We start from the raw sequence: 17,690 nt of genomic DNA, 5'->3' as shown, positions 1-17,690 counted from the left end.
GAGAAACATGAGAATACAAATGTGGCAAATTAAAAATTATATTATGGGGATTTACATACCAAACGACCTCACAGGCTACGGGACACACTGTATAATGGAGCCTCGATATAACTAACATGGATATAATGCCTCAATGTATAAAAAGAAGTGAATCTGAAATATTTCTCACCAATATAAGCATGTTATGACAGTATTCACACTACCTGATACATGCTTGTTACACCATTCATAACTGGCCAAACGATCAGCTCAGTTTGTATAGGAGAAACATTGAGTGCTGTTATTATTTGTAGTCAAGTGGAAATGAATACTCAGCACTTTCAAAAGTTAATTCTCAAAATTAGCACATATTAAATAGTACGGGCAACTATTCAATTCGTATTTGAACAACTGCACACCTCTAAGTACTTTCCATCAAATTTTCATCCAAAACCTGCCAACCTACCGTTAGCCGAGCATGCCATAAAATTAAAATTTTTATTTTACTTAACCTTTTTCCTGTTACAAACTAAACCAAAAGAACATGACAATTGAACATAAACTGCGGAATGCAAAGCTGCAGCTGTTCTGTAGCACGAGAAAAAGGTGTGCTTGCATGTTTCAAAGAGTCAAGCTAGCCAAGCACTGACATTTCCTTTAGCACATGAGGGGTGCGTGTGTTCATGTGTGTGTGTATTTGAATGCACCAAAGCATTTTTCAGATTACACTTACCACTGACACATTCAGTACATTTATCAATTTCAAACTTGGTGAGAGCTTATGATAAAATTAAAGATAGCGCATATTTGTAGTTCTAAAAACTTTTTCAATTTCGTGTAACACCGCAATGCTTGTTGCAAAAATATGGTCTGGAGCCTCCAGAGCCTCACACAGAGACAAAAAAAAATATGATGAGAGGCCCTACACGAAAATCCAATTAGTGCAAATCCAATTAGTACAGTCACAGAAATATCATGCATCAAGGAGCCGTTTCAGAGCCGCCTTGTACAGCTTCACATACACAGCCCGGCTTCGTGGCATTTTCCCATTCAATGGCATTTCGCACACAATGTGGTTGTTTACAAAACCTTCGCACATTTGCACTACTGATGTGAAGCTTGAGTATACCCATCAATTTAAATTGTTTGGTAAACGTCGAGGTAAGCATGAGAAGTGTCGGAAGGCTGGCTTCCAACATTACGCCCAATAAGCTGCTCTACAGTTAAATCGACAGGGCACATTTTAAGCATGTCTGCTACAAACCGTATTGTGTCAGACAAATAACATTAATTTGTGCCCTACTGTACTTTCTTAGGAGTACAGCTTCCTGCAAACAATACGAATCACAATAACGATTACTTCATTTGGTTTTTATCTGTTTCCAGGGGGTCATTTATCAATGCTCTCAAATGCATATTTAAAAGTTTAAATTAGATTACTTTCCTCCCAACTTTTATTAGCATTGTGCAAATACGACAAATATTAAACAACTATGAGCTCACTTACCTATTTCAATGCATTCTTTCAAGCCCTACACACTTTGCTTATCCTTACTAACAATTGCTCCTAAAATGTTTCGTTGGTAATCTTTCCTCGTTCGCTACAGAACGTATCAGCAGCAACTCTGAAAACTCAAATGATGTGCACAGTGAACGGAAGGGCTGCGTTGTATGAATACCTTATGCATGTGATTGTGGTTATATTGCCACAACATTCGCGTCTAGGTTTTTTTTAAGAAGAACAGGGCTTTCCACTTGATAGGGTTCAAATAAGGGGCAGCCAGTAGGGCGAATGAAAAGCCGAAGTAACTGTGGCTATTGAGCAGTAGCAAAGGTAGTTCAGTTAGCCATTAAATATACAGCGTCCCGAGTTGCCCGTACGGACACGCAAAAGTGCAAGGTCAATTATGGCATGAACGCAGGCATTCTAAGGCAGTTCCCACCAAATTTAGGCCCTCAAAGCTGTGTGTCATGCTGTAATTTTTAGTAAATAAAGTAACCGATTACATGTAACTGATTACTCAAAAAAGTAACTGAAATACAGCGTGCATGTCAAATTTGTAAAAGTTATCAATTCATTACTAAACTGTCACGAAATACAATCGAGCACAATCAATTATTAGATGTCATTCGTTACACACAAGTCTGTATGGGTGCCAAAGCAAACGTTCAGAAACAGAGATGCCACCGCGATCTCAACCTTGTTTGCATTTTTTCATCACGGCTTAAAAGCATTTTGGATTGCCCACAGGATAGAATAAGACCATCACAAAGTGGAATAGACACCTTGGTGCAAGCCCAACAGCGAAACAGACCCCACACGCGCACAATCTTCTGTTTGGCACATTTTTTGCACTGTTACTTTACGCCTACACATACACAACAGAAAATGGCCCCGCAGTCCTGGAAACCTGTTCCTAAGTAGCTGCTGACAGCGCTACACAATAGTACACAGAAACAGCGCTTGCTCACGTTATCTTTCGCATTGAGGTCTAACACTTCTCCGTCATAACCACGCCACTGTATGAGCAGGTTAAGGCAGGCCACCCTGCGCTCCACTTCTGTCAAGCGAGGACTGCCGCGGCCGGCACAGTGAAGTGCAGTTTCTCCATGGCCTGACCGGATCGTCGGGTCACCCTGCATCTCCCGTAGGAAGATCCTGCCAACACAAACGTCAGATGAATCTCAGTACATCACATTGAAATCCGCAATTACAGATAAGATGATGATGACATATGGTGGTTTATGGTGCAAGGGCCAGTGATGGCCAAAGAGCGCCAGGTCCTGATGTGGGATGTAGTGAATGATTGTGTGTAATGGCTGTATAACCCCTTTAGCGGCGATGTGTGCAGTAGTACAAATCAACTGCGGAGGCGTGTCGGGCACCGCATGTTTCTTCAAATGGCTTAAAACGCAGTGTGCACATTCGTACAGGATTCTGAGTGGACAACTGGTACTCAGTTAACTTCACTGGGCTGCGTATTGCTGCAGAGGATCCCTTTGCTAGAGTCACTATCATGTTCGACGATCATTCGATCATTCGATGTGCTGCGTTCCAGAACCACATCAAGAGTATTATTTTTATTTGCTCGCAAAGAATACAACTAAAAAACCAACTGGGCATTCATATTGAGCATAACATTTGATTCTTTTTATAATTAGATATTTAATTGCACGCTAATTATGATTAATTACTGAAACTTGCACAAAACAACATAGTTATTCATTTTCTTTCTTGGGATCTAATATCGAGTGTCTTGGAATTTCGTTTTGTGAGACTGAAGCATTTTCAGACAGTCCTTCATAACTTGCGCTTGCAGGGGACAAGCACCTAAAATTCTGTGCACTAAAGATGCATAAAACACATAATTATTAAAACCATGAGAGTGATGTGAAACATGTATAATAAGAATTAATTACAAGTGATCATGATGTTGAAATATGGAAATGTTGAGTTAGCGTGGATGCCTCATCAGCGCCCTCGTTCCCAATGGCCGGGAGGCAGGTGCTTAATTTTAATGTAGCAACCGCAGTAGCAACCTCATTTAAGAGGCCGTGCAACTGATCATCTGTGTAAATGACATGAAAAGTATGTACGTCCTTTAAAAATGCTATTAATACATCGTATTTAGAAAGCAGTAGTGCAGCCAGAAATTGTTTGGGGGGGGGGTGTGTGACAGGTTCGTTTAATAAATCCAGTTGAATCAGCTGTGCAATACTATTCTTGAATAAGACACGGAGGTGAGCGTTTGATTTTCAGACAAATAAACATATATTTGCACACACAAGAAAATGAACGAAAGGGAAACACTAGAATGAACAAAAGGTAAACTAGCAAGCGTCAGCCTGACCACAAATACATAGAGTTCTCCTTAAATAAGGGAATCTTATCATAAGCCTAACCGTCGTGCAAGTCCACACGCTACTGGCGTCAAGAAAGTCCTGATGTGGCAACAGAGTAGTACGGCTCACCAACGGGTTGGACAACCAAGCAGTCAGGTGAGGAGGACGAATTGGTGGAAGTGTCCAAGCTCGGGCGCTCAGCCCGACGGCTCACTTCCGCTCCCGGTGGAAGCCGTCATCGGCGGTGCTGTCTCCAGCCCGAGCACCACAACCACGCCAAGCCGGGGCCTCAGCAAAAGCCACGCCGGTAGAATGGTCGCCAGGTCCTCGTGATGGCTTGCGCCGGCCAGGTGGACGCCTTCAGAGCCCGGGTACAAGCGCCCGACTAGCTCGCGTTCCGCACCCTAGCCACGTTCTTCGAACCGCCAGCACTGCTCTTCTTTTTCCTTTTCGGCGCAGTGGCTCTTGGCGATTTCCTTATTTTGCGTTTTTTTTCCATGCTCTGATGTTCGGCGCGCTCGCGCAAGTAGCACGTTGTACGTCGTCCTCGTCGTTTTTGCTGCTCCAACCATCGGAAGCACCACACTCACGCACTTCACTCATAACAGGGTGTCAACCATACTTTATGTATGTTCGTGCGTGCATGTGTGCATGTATGCAAAATTGAAAACTTTCAGGAGTTGGGGGGGGGGAATTGACCACACCCCCCTCTCTGGTTACGCCAGTGTTAAACGGACCCTGCAACACTTTTTGAGCATGGTCAGAAAATGCTGCCGATTGGTAGTCGGGGCTCCCGAGAACATGTCAGCCAAACATTATAGCACAGCATGCGGCCTGAATTCACAATTAATTCTCAAAGTCAGCCATAAATCGCTCCCTCTTCTCTCAACAAATGATGCCATATACCCAAATAATGATGTCATAGACCCAAAGTCCATGGTCACTGGCTGATTAGAGCATCGTGAGATGCATATTTACCACTGCCATCGCGGAATGCCGCCACATGCCCGCACGTGCGATGACACTGAAAGTAAGCCACGCATTCAGAAAAAAAGAAAAGAAAGTGTTCAAAGTCATGACGCGCACTGATGAACGGTTATAGCTTCTTGCCCCCTCTTCATCCCCTTTCTGTGTAGCTTTCAGCGCACTCGCTGGCACGAAAGGAGAGAGAAAGCACTTAAAGCGTGCAGCAAATCCCTGTAACTCCACTCATACTTGACAGATTCTAAAAATCTTTGCAGCAGTCGATTCGTGAGGCTCCTTTAATGAAACCATTCGATGATTACTTGAAAAGGTGTTGCAGGGCCCCCTTAAAAAGGCGTTCTCTACCAAAAGCCATGGCTGGATGAAGGGGGATATGTTGCTGGAATGCCAATTAAAAATGTTTTTTTCCATTTCCCGATAAGAACAACATTATCACTTTAGAGTAATACTTTCTTCCCAGATTATGTGATGATTGAAGCTGCTCGTCTGTTTACTATTTTTTTTCTTTGTTCATTCCACAAGACACAACTGTCGTGTTCCAAAGCACGAGTCAACAAAAAGTCGGAGAACGAGGCCCCGGCTTTAAAGTGTAACTAAAGAAAGTGTAAAGGTGTTTATTGACGGCGCGATTGACGGCGACGATGCACAGCGACGACAGTCACGACGGAGCGCAACCTCGCAGACTCTCACGAGCACGAGCACGAGGGGCGTGCTCCCCGAGAAGAGGCGAAGAGGGCGACCCACTAGAAGGTGCTCGAGAGGACGGCCCATTACAGTGTTCCAATGCTTCTCTACAATTACCCCGGGTACGAAAAGGGAGTCCTCTGGCGACCTAACAGCTGGTCACTATGAGCGGGTCATGGTAGGGCTTGAGGCGCTCCACGTTGACAATGTCGCGCCCTCGACGGCGCATGTCCGAAGATGGTTCAATGGGTTCAATCAGGTAGTTGACTGGGGATGTGCGTTCGACGACACGGTAGGGGCCTTCGTATTTGGGCTGTAGTTTGGAAGAGAGGCCAGTTGCAATGGTAGGGACCGAGAGCCATACGAGCGCTCCAGGTAGGAACGTGGGTGCAGAAGTGTTGGTCTCACAGCGGATGCTCTTCTGCCGCTCTTGGTCATGCGTAGTAAAGGTTCTGGCAAGCTCGCGACACTCCTCAGCAAGTCTGGCTGTGGCAGAAATAGGTGCACACTCAGATCGATCCGGCTTGTATGGAAGGATTGTGTCGATGGTGTGCGACGGGTGCCTGCCATACAATAAGAAAAATGGTGAGAAACCAGTGGTGCTTTGAGGTGCGGTATTGTAGGCGTAGGTGACGAAAGGCAGAATGGAATCCCAATTTGTGTGATCGTCGGCGACGTACATCGAGAGCATGTCGCCGAGCGTGCGGTTAAAGCGTTCCGTGAGCCCATTCGTCTGCGGGTGGTAAGCAGTAGTTTTGCGGTGAACAACGTTGCACTCTTTGAGGATGGCTTCGACGACTTCCGACAGGAAGACACGGCCTCGATCGCTCAGCAGCTCCTGGGGTGGACCGTGGCGCAGCATGAACCGGCGGAGCAGGAAGGAGGCTACATCGCGCGCTGTAGCCGCTGGGAGGGCGGCAGTTTCGGCGTATCGCGTAAGGTGGTCTACAGCGACGATAGCCCAGCGGTTACCAGCCGACGTCAGAGGAAGTGGCCCATACAAATCGATGCCAACGAGCCCAAACGGTCGGTCAGGGCAAGGTAGAGGTTGCAGACCCACCGGCGACAGGTGCGTTAAAGTTTTGCGGCGCTGACAATCGATGCAGGAGCGAACGAACTTCTGCACGTAGCGGTACATGCCTCGCCAAAAGTACCGTTGGCGAATGCGGTGGTATGTTTTCGATACACCAGAGTGCGCACACTGCGGATCAGCGTGGAACGATTCACATATGTCAGAACGCAGACTGCGGGGTATTACTAGTAGCCACTGGCGGCCGTCGGCGTTGTAATTGCGTCGGTGAAGGAGGTCGTCGCGAATGGCGAAATGGTGGGCTTGACGACGCAACGCGCGAGTGGATGGTGTTGCCGATGGATCAGTGAGCAAGTCTATCAGTGAAGCGATCCATTCATCCTTCCGCTGTTCGGTAGCAATAGTGTGAATGTAGATGGAAGAAACGGCATTGTGAGACATTGAGCTGTGGGTATTGTCGTCAGGCAAGGGGGAGCGCGAGAGTGCGTCGGCGTCAGCATGCTGGCGTCCGTTGCGGTACAGCACGCGGATATCATAGTCCTGCAGGCGAAGTGCCCAGCGGGCGAGGCGGCCTGATGGATCCTTCAATGATGACAAGCAGCAGAGTGCATGGTGGTCGGTGATGACATCAAATGGGCGACCATACAAATAAGGTCGGAACTTCGTAAGGGCCCAGATGATCGCCAGGCATTCCTTTTCGGTGACGGTGTAATTGGTCTCGGCTTTGGTGAGCGTACGACTTGCATATGCCACGACATATTCAGGGAACCCTGGTTTGCGCTGCGCAAGGACAGCGCCAAGGCCAACACCGCTGGCGTCTGTGTGTACCTCTGTAGGGGCCGTAGGGTCATAGTGGCGTAGTATGGGAGGCGACGTCAACAAACGACGGAGCTTCGCGAAAGTGTCGTCGCACTCTGACGACCACGAATTGAGGGGCCCGTTACTTCCAAGGAGCTTCGTCAGCGGTGATATGATAGTCGCAAAATTTCGAATGAAGCGCCGAAAGTAGGAACACAGTCCTACGAAACTGCGCAGTTCTTTGACGGACGTAGGTTTGGGGAACTCGGTCACGGCCCGAAGCTTGGCTGGATCAGGGAGAATGCCGTCCTTGGACACGACGTAACCGAGTATGGTCAGCTGCCGTGCTGCAAATCGGCATTTTTTTAGATTCAGTTGTAGACCGGCGTCGCTCAAACGCGTCAAAACATGCCGCAGGCATTGATGCGTAGAGAAGTCCGGAGCAAAAACAACGACGTCGTCGAGGTAGCACAAACATGTGTGCCATTTCAGGTTGCACAGAACGGTATCCATCATGCGCTCAAAGGTCGCGGGCGCATTACACAGCCCAAATGGCATGACGTTGAATTCGTACAAGCCGTCGGGCGTGACAAAGGCGGTCTTCGGTCGAGCGTCATCAGCCATAGGTACTTGCCAGTACCCTGAGCGCAAATCGAGAGATGAAAAGAATTCGGCTCCTTGCAGGCTGTCAATCGCGTCGTCTATTCGCGGTAGTGGATACACGTCCTTACGAGTGATCTTGTTGAGTCGTCGGTAGTCCACACAGAACCGCACGGAACCGTCCTTCTTCGCAACAAGAACGACAGGAGACGCCCAGGGGCTGTTAGAAGGTCGAATAACGTCGCGTCGAAGCATGTCGTCAACTTGCTCGTTGATTACACGGCGTTCTGTGGGAGATACGCGATATGGACGTTGCCGCAGTGGCGGCTGGGCGCCAGTGTCGATGCGATGCGTAACGGCGGACGTGCGGGCGAGAGAAGTTTGAGCGACATCGAAAAAAGAGCGAAGTTCTTCCAACAGGCCCAGAAGCTGGGAACGCTGGACCGGCGCAAGGTCGTCAGCAATGGAGGAACCAAATACATCAGCGGGTGATGAACCAGACGTCGAAACAGCGCCGAGCGTACTGGAACTGTGGCAGTGCATTTCTTCTGGTTCGTCCATGACTTGTGCGTCTTCGAGGGGTTCCAGGCTGCCAAGACATTCCCCTCTCAGCAACATAACACTGTACTGAGATGGGTTGATAACAAAAATTGACGTGCTGCCCTGAGTGACTTGCACGGTCGCGAAAGGCACCAGCAAGCCTTTTCTCGTGCAAACACGGTCAGATGGTGAGAGAAGTGCAACGGCGTCGGAGAGACTGGCGCAGTACACTGACACCGCCGTTGACGAGTTTGCAGGCACCTTGGTGTCGTCTTTGACAAGGACCTTGCGCGCAGCCGACGGACCGTCTGCCGGCGTCAAATCAGCGAATGGTGAGAGCTCTATTTCGGCTGGTGCGCAATGAATGACGGCGTCGTGGCGGGGAGAGAAAATCCCATCCTAGGATGACGTCGTGAGAGCAGGCAGGAATTATGATCAATTCGACGGCGTACAGAGCATCTTGAATAATGACGCGGGCTGTGCACACCGCTGTAGGGTTAATACTTTGGGCGTTGGCTGTACGGAGGGAGAGCCCAGAAAGCGGCGTCGTCACTTTTCGCAGTAATCGGCTAAATTTGGCGTCCATAACGGATACGGCGGCTCCAGTGTCGATAAGGGCAAATGCGCGAACACCGTCCACAAACACGTCTATCACGTTCGAGGGGCTTCGCTGAGGGCTTTCGCAGTTCGATAGCGTCGCAGCCCTTGCCTCGTGGACTGCGACGACTAGTTTTCCTGGTCGCGTGAGACCGGACGTGGCCGCATCGGCGACAGTGAGCGACGTCGTGGAGACGGTGAACGGCGAGTAGATGGTGCAGGGCGGGACGTCGGCGACATAGGCGGCGCTTGGTCATAATAAGGGTGGCTTGATGGGCTGGTGAGCGTTGACGCGACCCGAGGCGGCTGTACGCGATTGCAGTAGCGTGCGACGTGACCGGCGCAACTGCACGCAAAACAGATGGGGCGGTTGTCGGAAGTGCGCCAGCGGTTCACGGGTCCCATCCATGTCGCAGAACGGGATGGACGAGGCGGCTGCTGATATGGGTGCATTGTGGGCAGCAGTCGGGGCCTGGGGACTACGTCGACGTATGTAGGAGGCACAGCCGCGTCGAAGGCCTGGGGTCTGATGACGGCTTCGGCGTAACTTCGCGGGCCAGTCGCAGGAATCGCTGGGGGCGGCCTGGCTACAGCTTGCGCGTAGCTTAGTGGCGCAGGCACTGGAGGCGGCTGGTGGTATTCAGGAATGACCTCCGCGATTTCTTGCTGAATCGCCCGGCGGAGGGGAGGCAGAAGTGTAGTTGGCGGCTGGTCAATATGCTGCGGTGGAGCGAAAGCCAGTAGAGAGACCTGGCGGGCAATTTCCTCACGCACGAACGACTTGATTTCGGCGAGCAAGGTGGAGTGGTCAGCAATGGCGGACAAGCCCGCGAGATCAGCATCGCGTGATGGCGGTCGACGGGTCATCAAGCGCTGCCGGCGCAGCTCCTCGTAGCTTTGGCACAGCGTAATGACGTCTGCCACTGTGCGAGGGTTTTTGGCCAGCAGCATCATGAAGGCATCGTCGTCGATACCCTTCATAATATTCCTGATTCGGTCAGACTCCGACATGCTCGCGTCGGCTTTCTTGCACAGGTCAAGGATGTCTTCAATGTAGCTCGTGAACGACTCACCTGCCTGCTGAGCTCGTTCACGTAAACGCTGTTCGGCTTGGAGCTTCCGAACGGCAGGGCAGCCAAACACGTCGACGATGGCGGTCTTGAAATCGGACCACGTCGGGAAATCGGATGCATGGTTGTTGTACCACATGCCTGCCACACCCGCGAGGTAGAAAACCAAGTTGCTGAGCTTGCCTGCTTCGTCCCATTTATTCGGAACACTCACCCGTTCGAAAATCGCGAGCCAGTCCTCCACGTCGGTGCCATCCGCGCCGGTGAAGATAGGAGGGTCGCGGATGCGAGGGACACCGGGACAAGCGGTCGGGGCAGGAGGCGGCGTTTGCTGAGCGGCGTCTTGCGGCATGGTAGATGGTACGGTACGGGATCGTAGCTCCAGGGGCATCGAATGGAGACCGAAGTTGTGGTGACGGTACAGCACTCTCCACCACTTTGTAAAGGTGTTTATTGATGGCGCGATTGACGGCGACGATGCACAGCGACGACAGTCACGACGGAGCGCAACCTCGCAGACTCTCACGAGCACGAGCACGAGGGGCGTGCTCCCCGAGAAGAGGCGAAGAGGGCGACCCACTAGAAGGTGCTCGAGAGGACGGCCCATTACAGTGTTCCAATGCTTCTCTACAAAAGGTATGTTAAATTTGTTAAGTAACATGTAGTTCATGAACGTAAAACATGCATACCATTCCACGTTGTTACAGAAATGCCATTCAAGTGGTTGGAATTCGTTAGGATGTTTTGCCTTTTAATCTGTAAGCGTATACTAAAAAGGCAGTCCTGAACCTTGTTCCGCCACAGTGCATAACAATACATGTGAAATTTCCCAACCCATCTAAACAAACCTTTATGGTAAGTTGGAAAATTCCGAACAGAAATATTGGGATTGCCAACAGAGAATTTCTGCAACAGTACCTAAACTTACAAAAATCGTCCATTAATGCAAAGCTTGATGACCGATCTTATTTACAGTGCCACTCATCATGCAATACATGCCTGAAAGACTATGCGTGCATGAAACTTGATCAAAGTCTTCGCCAGAAAATTATTCTGCATGTAACAGGCATTCGAAACAATTTCAAACATACATCCGACAGAACTAAATACATGAACACTAAGAGCACTATATTATGAAGGCAATATATAAACATATTGTGATGGAGACGAGATGACGGTATAATGGATATTTACAACAGTGAATCGGCAGCGAAACAAGATGGCTGAGAAACTCCATGCGCAAGCACTTCACGCCCACTCGTCGTCTTCATCTTTGGAGAGCACCGCACTAGCTCATGTCCATGACACACCATAACAATACATACACGTATACAAACTGCTGGCACCATGATGCTCAACAGAAATGGTGGCTGAAGAAAAACTAGAGCCTACCATTTCATGATAGTTTCCCAGTCTCCAATGTAGACTGCGTTCTCCAGACTTCTTCTTACAAAGGAAATAATTGTCATTTTTGAAACATTAAGAGAACATAGGTATGCACAAGACGAGCACAACTTATCTCTCAAGTTTTCTGCCCCACCATGAACATTTGTAGAATGCAAATGATCCATTGAATATTGGCATACTGCACCGTTTTGTGGGAGATAATCTAGAGGCAATTTTTTGTTGTCAATGGAAACGAAGCAGGGGTTATCTTTCGCCACATGTGACTGATCCCATTCCTGACTTCAAGCTTGGCTGAAGAGAATTGGCAGAATGTACCCAATGTCTGTATGGTGATGAGCATCTGCTTCTTTGGGCACAACATTCACATGCTCTTAAGATTATTCTCTTGTTTTTATCGCTTTCTCTCTTTTTTTGATTATGATAATGGCTCAGCCTTTATAGCATTATCCACATCTCGGCGCACATTAAATGTGCGCTTCAAAAATTTGGAGGCAAGCAATGGACAAGGCTTGCCAGGTTTGGCTACTTTGCACCAATTTGGCTACTTTTTTAGGTCAGTGGCAGCAGAAAAAATGTCTTGGCTACTTTCTTGTTCCTTCAATTTGAGCCAAATAACCAATATTCGTCGACTTCGCAGCCATTGGCATACGACTATGCAGTCGAAAACATGGCGGCAAAGACGTGTTTCCAGCTCCCAAAAATTGAATTAGGCCCTTGCATTACACAAAAGAAGAGGCTGTGCCTTGAGGGAAATTGGTGCATGGGGACTCACTTCGCAAGCCACCTATTGCGAAATGAGACTTCAAATTGTAAATGAAAGTGAAGAGGACAAGTGAAAGCGCTCTGTATCCTGAACGCTCGGCACTCGTCGACATTAGAAATCGAATATCCGACAAACTGTTTATGTCATTTCTTAGGATTTGGTACGAACTGCGACTCGGGAACATTAACTGATCTGACTTTGTTATCAAGCAAGAAGTGGTTGTGACTACAGTAAATGCTTTAGTGCCATTATTCCAGCAACTGTAATCTTGAGCACAGTCATGCCGTACTCTTTTTTCATTGTCACCTAAGGCGGTAACTTCTAGTCCTCTTAAGAAAAGTCACACAAGGCGTGTGAAGAGTGTCACTAGAGTGTTTTACAATAGTGCTCGTACGGTTGCGTTGCTTCGGTGCATGCACTACTTTAGAAAAATTACGTACGTGCCCAAGTGGTTAGCGCATGACATATGTACAGTGGCACCAAATGCTTAATGCAAAGCTCTGCGTACCCTGACCTAAAGTTGCCTATTTTTGCAACAGTGTAAGTAACTTCGTTATCCTGCATGAAATCATTGATAAAGTCAGCAATTTATGCTTGAATCTTAGCAATTATGATTTTGAAGGATTCGTGTAGTACTTATTTAAGTTTTCGCCAAAAGGCTTTTGCATTCTGTGATATAAATAAAAACGTCACTATTGTTTTCACACATGCGTGACTACTTCTGCTACTTTTACTGCCACTGGCTCAGGTTGCTTACTTTTTGGCTAGTTTTTCCAATTTTTGGGCTATCTTTTTTTCCTTTTCAACCTGGTAACCCTGCACTAGACACAAGAGAAGCTTCACCAAATGTCAGGCTATCAATCGAATGTTCCTATGACAAGCGGTGCTCATAATGACCATCTGTGGCTGGTGCACAAAACTTGCCATGAGTTTCATTGGAATTTCAATTTACTCCCACGCATATAATTAAAGTTTCGGCAATTATAAAACACACAAAGAACCAAGAGACATAAAGTTAGCAACATTATTAAGGTCTCTCTTCTTACGTGTGTTTCAGTGCTTTGTGTTTAGCTCCATGAAAGCAACCAATTAATAAATTTGAGATAATCCGTGCTAGCCCTGCATAAATAATTTTACAAAGGAAAAAATAGTAATTTATTCCGCAGAAATAGAGAACAACCTTCACAATTTATATCATAATGTCAAGCAGTCAGCAATACTACACAGGCAACTTCTTCCAGTTAAAAACCACACCTGCGAAATGACAAAGAAAATTACTGAGCATGAGCCCATCTGTGCAAGAGCCATCTAACAAGGTGCAACTCTGCAATTTCAATCACACGGGGTCACACAGGCAGCAATATAGGTCTCCCAGTCTCTTCACGTATGTCACTTTTCAAAACTTGCATCATACAACATTCCGGTGAAACCAGGCCTGCAGCACATGTGAGCAACCATTAGAAATGAACACAAAATGTGCCCACGTGGCACATCAGACACTGTGTTGATCAAACATAGTTGAGCAAATATTTTCAAAGTGAGCTTATTGAAAAAAAAAACAAATAAGTTTATTTTCATTCATTCATAAAAGAAGGTCGAATACGCAAAGATCATGTGTGGAACAATCAACTCCTGCAGTATGTGGTATGCGAAGTGAGTTCGCATATATATATAGTTTGCGTAGTTTTGAAAGTGCCAAACTTAAAACCATTCCACATTAAAGGGGCTGAATGGTGTAGTCTCTGCGTTCTCAGAGTAATCAAAATGTACAAAAGAGTTATAAAATTGCAGAGCTTTACTGGAACTGCAAATAAGCGTTCTGCTGAGCACTTGTCTCACATTGATTTCCACTATTTGGAGATAACGCAGACAATTAAAGAGTTGAGCGAGGGCAAGGACGAATGAAATTTTCTGAAAGCAACGGCCAAGGTACCTCAGCTTTCACTGCTACTTTATACTAAGAAAATTATGGAGATGGGCAGAAATGGTGCAGTAAAAAAACTACGAAGGCAGAGGAAAGACAGCCTCATATGTACGACAAGCACAGATAAACCCATATATGGTCTCCTTTGCTGTGTAAAACAATAAATTGCCGACTGTCTGGAACACAGGGATAACAACACGAGTTCACAATAACATTAATGAAAATATATATATATATATTTCCTGCGCTCCTCACGAATCTTAATAGACAGAATCATGCTGTTGTTATACACAGGGCAAATGAAGACGCGTTCTAACTGTGTAAAGCTCAGTGAAGGCTGCTGTTGCCCGATTGAACGAGTATCATGCAATCACACTTCGAGTGCCGTCACACTTCGATGTTTACAAAACAAAAGAGTGCAACGCAAACTTCCGTTCGCGTCTGGGAGGCAGAGCGAGCAGAGTTGCATGATTTATTGAATGCAGAGATTTGTCATGTGGTATTCAGCGACGCTCCCCTCGGCCAACAAGTCCCCTCTGACGACCACTTCCTTTTTTTTTTTTCGGTTCTTTTTTTTACCACTCTAATAGCGGAAAATAACAAGTGCAGGAAACGACCGCGGAGCCACAAATGTATACGGCGCCGCGACTAGACGAGTGGTCTTTGCAAGCAATGCGCGCTCTGCACAAAGCATCGTTAGGATTTCGTGTCAACCACCTGTTCGTGAAGTGCGCATCAAATTATCACGGCACGCTAGATGTTTATAGAGGAAAAAAAAAACAAATGAGCAACTTCGCTCGCGCACTGGGACACTAAGCGCTTTATCCGATTATGTCACTGCTGAAGATTAAATTAAATTTAGACCCATCAATATTCATACACACAGGCACGTAATCGCGTAGCAATGAGAGATAAAGGGAGGGGAAGTGGGTAGAATGAGAAAATATATTAGTGCTTATATACTAATCAGAGAGTTTTAAGCGAAGGTCAGTGCGGAGTGTTATATAACATACGGCGGAAATTATATAAACCGAACGCACGCAATAAAATGTCTTCGCCAGTTCCTACTTTTCTTTGTTTGGTTGGTATTTCTTACTACAAATGAACAAAGGCGATCAAGTGACCGCCTGCAACCGCGCGCGTGATCTTGCTCGTTGTCAGTGACAAATACACTCTGCCGAGGCATTGCACGGTCGTACAGGATACGCGTAAACATTCTTATCTTTAGGCAGCTTTGACAAAGGCGCCTATACCCGGTAAGTAAAACGAAACGGGTTCCGAATGCGCGCGTAGCCAAGTGGGAAAGGAGCGTTCTTACCTCAGTAACGGTCTCATCCCGTGTTTGGCAGCAAGGTGGACGGGTGTGCACCGATTAACAGAGTCCCCATAAAAGCAATTGGGATCAAGCGACTTGCGCAGTTCAGAGCAGCTCTCGTAGATCTGAAGCGCCGAATACTCGTCGCCGTTCTCTAGGTGCCTGCGAAACTTGCTCGACGTGCTTCCCATGACCAAGTCAGCTGATCGTCGCTAGCACTCGCTTAAAACGTCGTTGCCTCGCTACAGCGAGACAGTTCATTCCCGGCGCGAACCCGGAAGCAACCAAAAGAGTCTAACCTAAGAAAGTCTACGCTCTCTCTCTTCAAGTCATCGTGGCACGCTGCAAGCAAAGCCGCAACCGAGAAACAATGCCAACTCTCAGACTCATTCAACAAAGTTTCGTAGTCCACTATCTGAACATCGCGCAGCGCTCGCACCTACAGTTACACAGGGCTCCGAATCTCATCCGCGTGGTTACACAACACCCTGCAATCTTCTCGGCAAAGTTTCCTTCGTGTAAGGTGCCCGCAGGAGCTCGAGTCGCACGATGAACACACAAGCACATGACTAACATGACGCTTCGCCACTCGAGGCCATAACAACGGCACAGCGGGCCAAGCGGGTGGTGCGCCTCGTATCTCGTGACGAAGTTCGCTAAATTTGGCGAGTGAGCGAAAACGAAACCGAAAGCATCGAATCCCCTTGTAGCATATCAGCGCGTAATAGGGTTGCGCTGTGGAATTCGCGCCGAATTTTCTTTCTCTGCGATACGTTTAAGCCTACTGCAAAGAGTTATGTTTAAAACCGCCCATATGCAAGAGGTGTGCCACGTTTAGGGGGTTAGGCTATTGTTTAGGACCTGAGGTTTAGGTGTTCTGTAGATGCGCGCTGCAGGCCATGTTCTTCGGCCTGCTGCAGTGGATGTTCGGCCGCTAGGTCCCTAAAGCTGTAAAACAAACAGGCGCTGCAGTACTTTGCTGCGCAACGATCTGAGGCAGCGTATGACGGACAGTCGCAAGAGAGCACTAGAACTTTCACGGAGACTTCGCTTGACCATGGCTTCGGATTACTTATGTTGTTTAACCCTTCTAGAAACTTGTACTAGAACAAGTGTTAATGAAATTACGCTGAAGTATCACATCCTTAGAGCTCTTTCTCCAATTATTCCAGGTAAATGCGACGTCCCAGTCCATATGACATCCTTCGGATATCCTCCATTCCATGGAGGATATCCGAAGGATGTCATATATATGGCCTGTTCGCGTTTGCATTACGATCGCGTTCGCATTATGAACGCGAAAGGATGCGTGCGAGGGCACAGTATATTTTTTAGAACACTCCAGCAACGGTGCGCCAAGGCAGATGGCAACTTTACACGCGCAGTGGCTCCCAACGTTTGTGGCTCCGAACCTCCTCTGAACCAGGCCGTGAGTGCACCATATGGCTGCACGTAGTACATCCACTGAGAAAGGGGTACATCACTATAGGGTAGCAGTTTGGGCTTGTTGGTTTGTCATAACACAGGTTGAAAGCGCAAAAGACGAAGACAGAGAAGAGGCAGCCTCTTCTCTGTCTTCGTCTTTTGCGCTTTCAACCTGGGTACATCACGCTGTCTGCGAGGTGCGGCTCACGCGCCCAGTAGCTATGGTTGGTGTTCTCTCACAATCACTATATCGCAAGAAACTGGTTGGCGTCTTCATGCATACAGTAGCGTTATCTGTTTCGGAGACATATCGGAACGAACCGCTTCCGAAACTCCTCCATTACGCCAACGTGAGAGCTCGCGGTCATCGACCGAAGTTGGACGATGCTTGCGCGCTCGCGATTGCAAATTATTAGGCGAACTTTTACTTCGGCCTATAAAACTAAATTACAAACCTTGTTGGTTCTGGCTACGCAATACTTGGGAAAAAAGTCGAATATCGGAACACCTTGACTAAGTTCTGATTACGTGCGTGAAGTTTATCGCATGTGCAACACCGTTCAACTTTTAGCTGCCTAGAACACCACGAAATTAACAGTAATGAAACAAAATCGGTGATCGTTTAACTTAGATTGGCGCCATAGAGCACCTCGGTTTAACGGTAGCGACGGTTATCGCGGGAACTGCAGCCTGCGTTTTCATTTGGAACAATCACGTACGTTAACCCGTCT

General features: G+C 47.5%; 1 protein-coding gene across 1 annotated transcript in view; it reads right to left on the bottom strand.

Annotated features, from left to right (window-relative positions):
* Positions 1 to 16,123, bottom strand: part of LOC119387263 (ankyrin repeat and IBR domain-containing protein 1) — a 66,252-nt gene extending 50,129 nt beyond the window's left edge. The window contains exons 1-2 of the mRNA XM_037654598.2: positions 15,538 to 16,123; positions 2,452 to 2,638 (exon numbers count right to left, since the gene is read on the bottom strand). Coding sequence (XP_037510526.1) covers positions 2,452 to 2,638; positions 15,538 to 15,725 — 375 coding nt within the window. The 5' untranslated portion in view covers positions 15,726 to 16,123. The remainder of the gene's footprint in view (positions 1 to 2,451; positions 2,639 to 15,537) is intronic.
* Between the last annotated feature and the right edge of the window lie 1,567 nt (positions 16,124 to 17,690).

Source organism: Rhipicephalus sanguineus, chromosome 3 (genome assembly GCF_013339695.2).
Source record: "Rhipicephalus sanguineus isolate Rsan-2018 chromosome 3, BIME_Rsan_1.4, whole genome shotgun sequence".
Lineage (NCBI taxonomy): Eukaryota > Metazoa > Arthropoda > Arachnida > Ixodida > Ixodidae > Rhipicephalus > Rhipicephalus sanguineus.
Note: the sequence above shows the minus strand (reverse complement) of the source record. Positions and strands in the feature narration are given on the sequence as shown.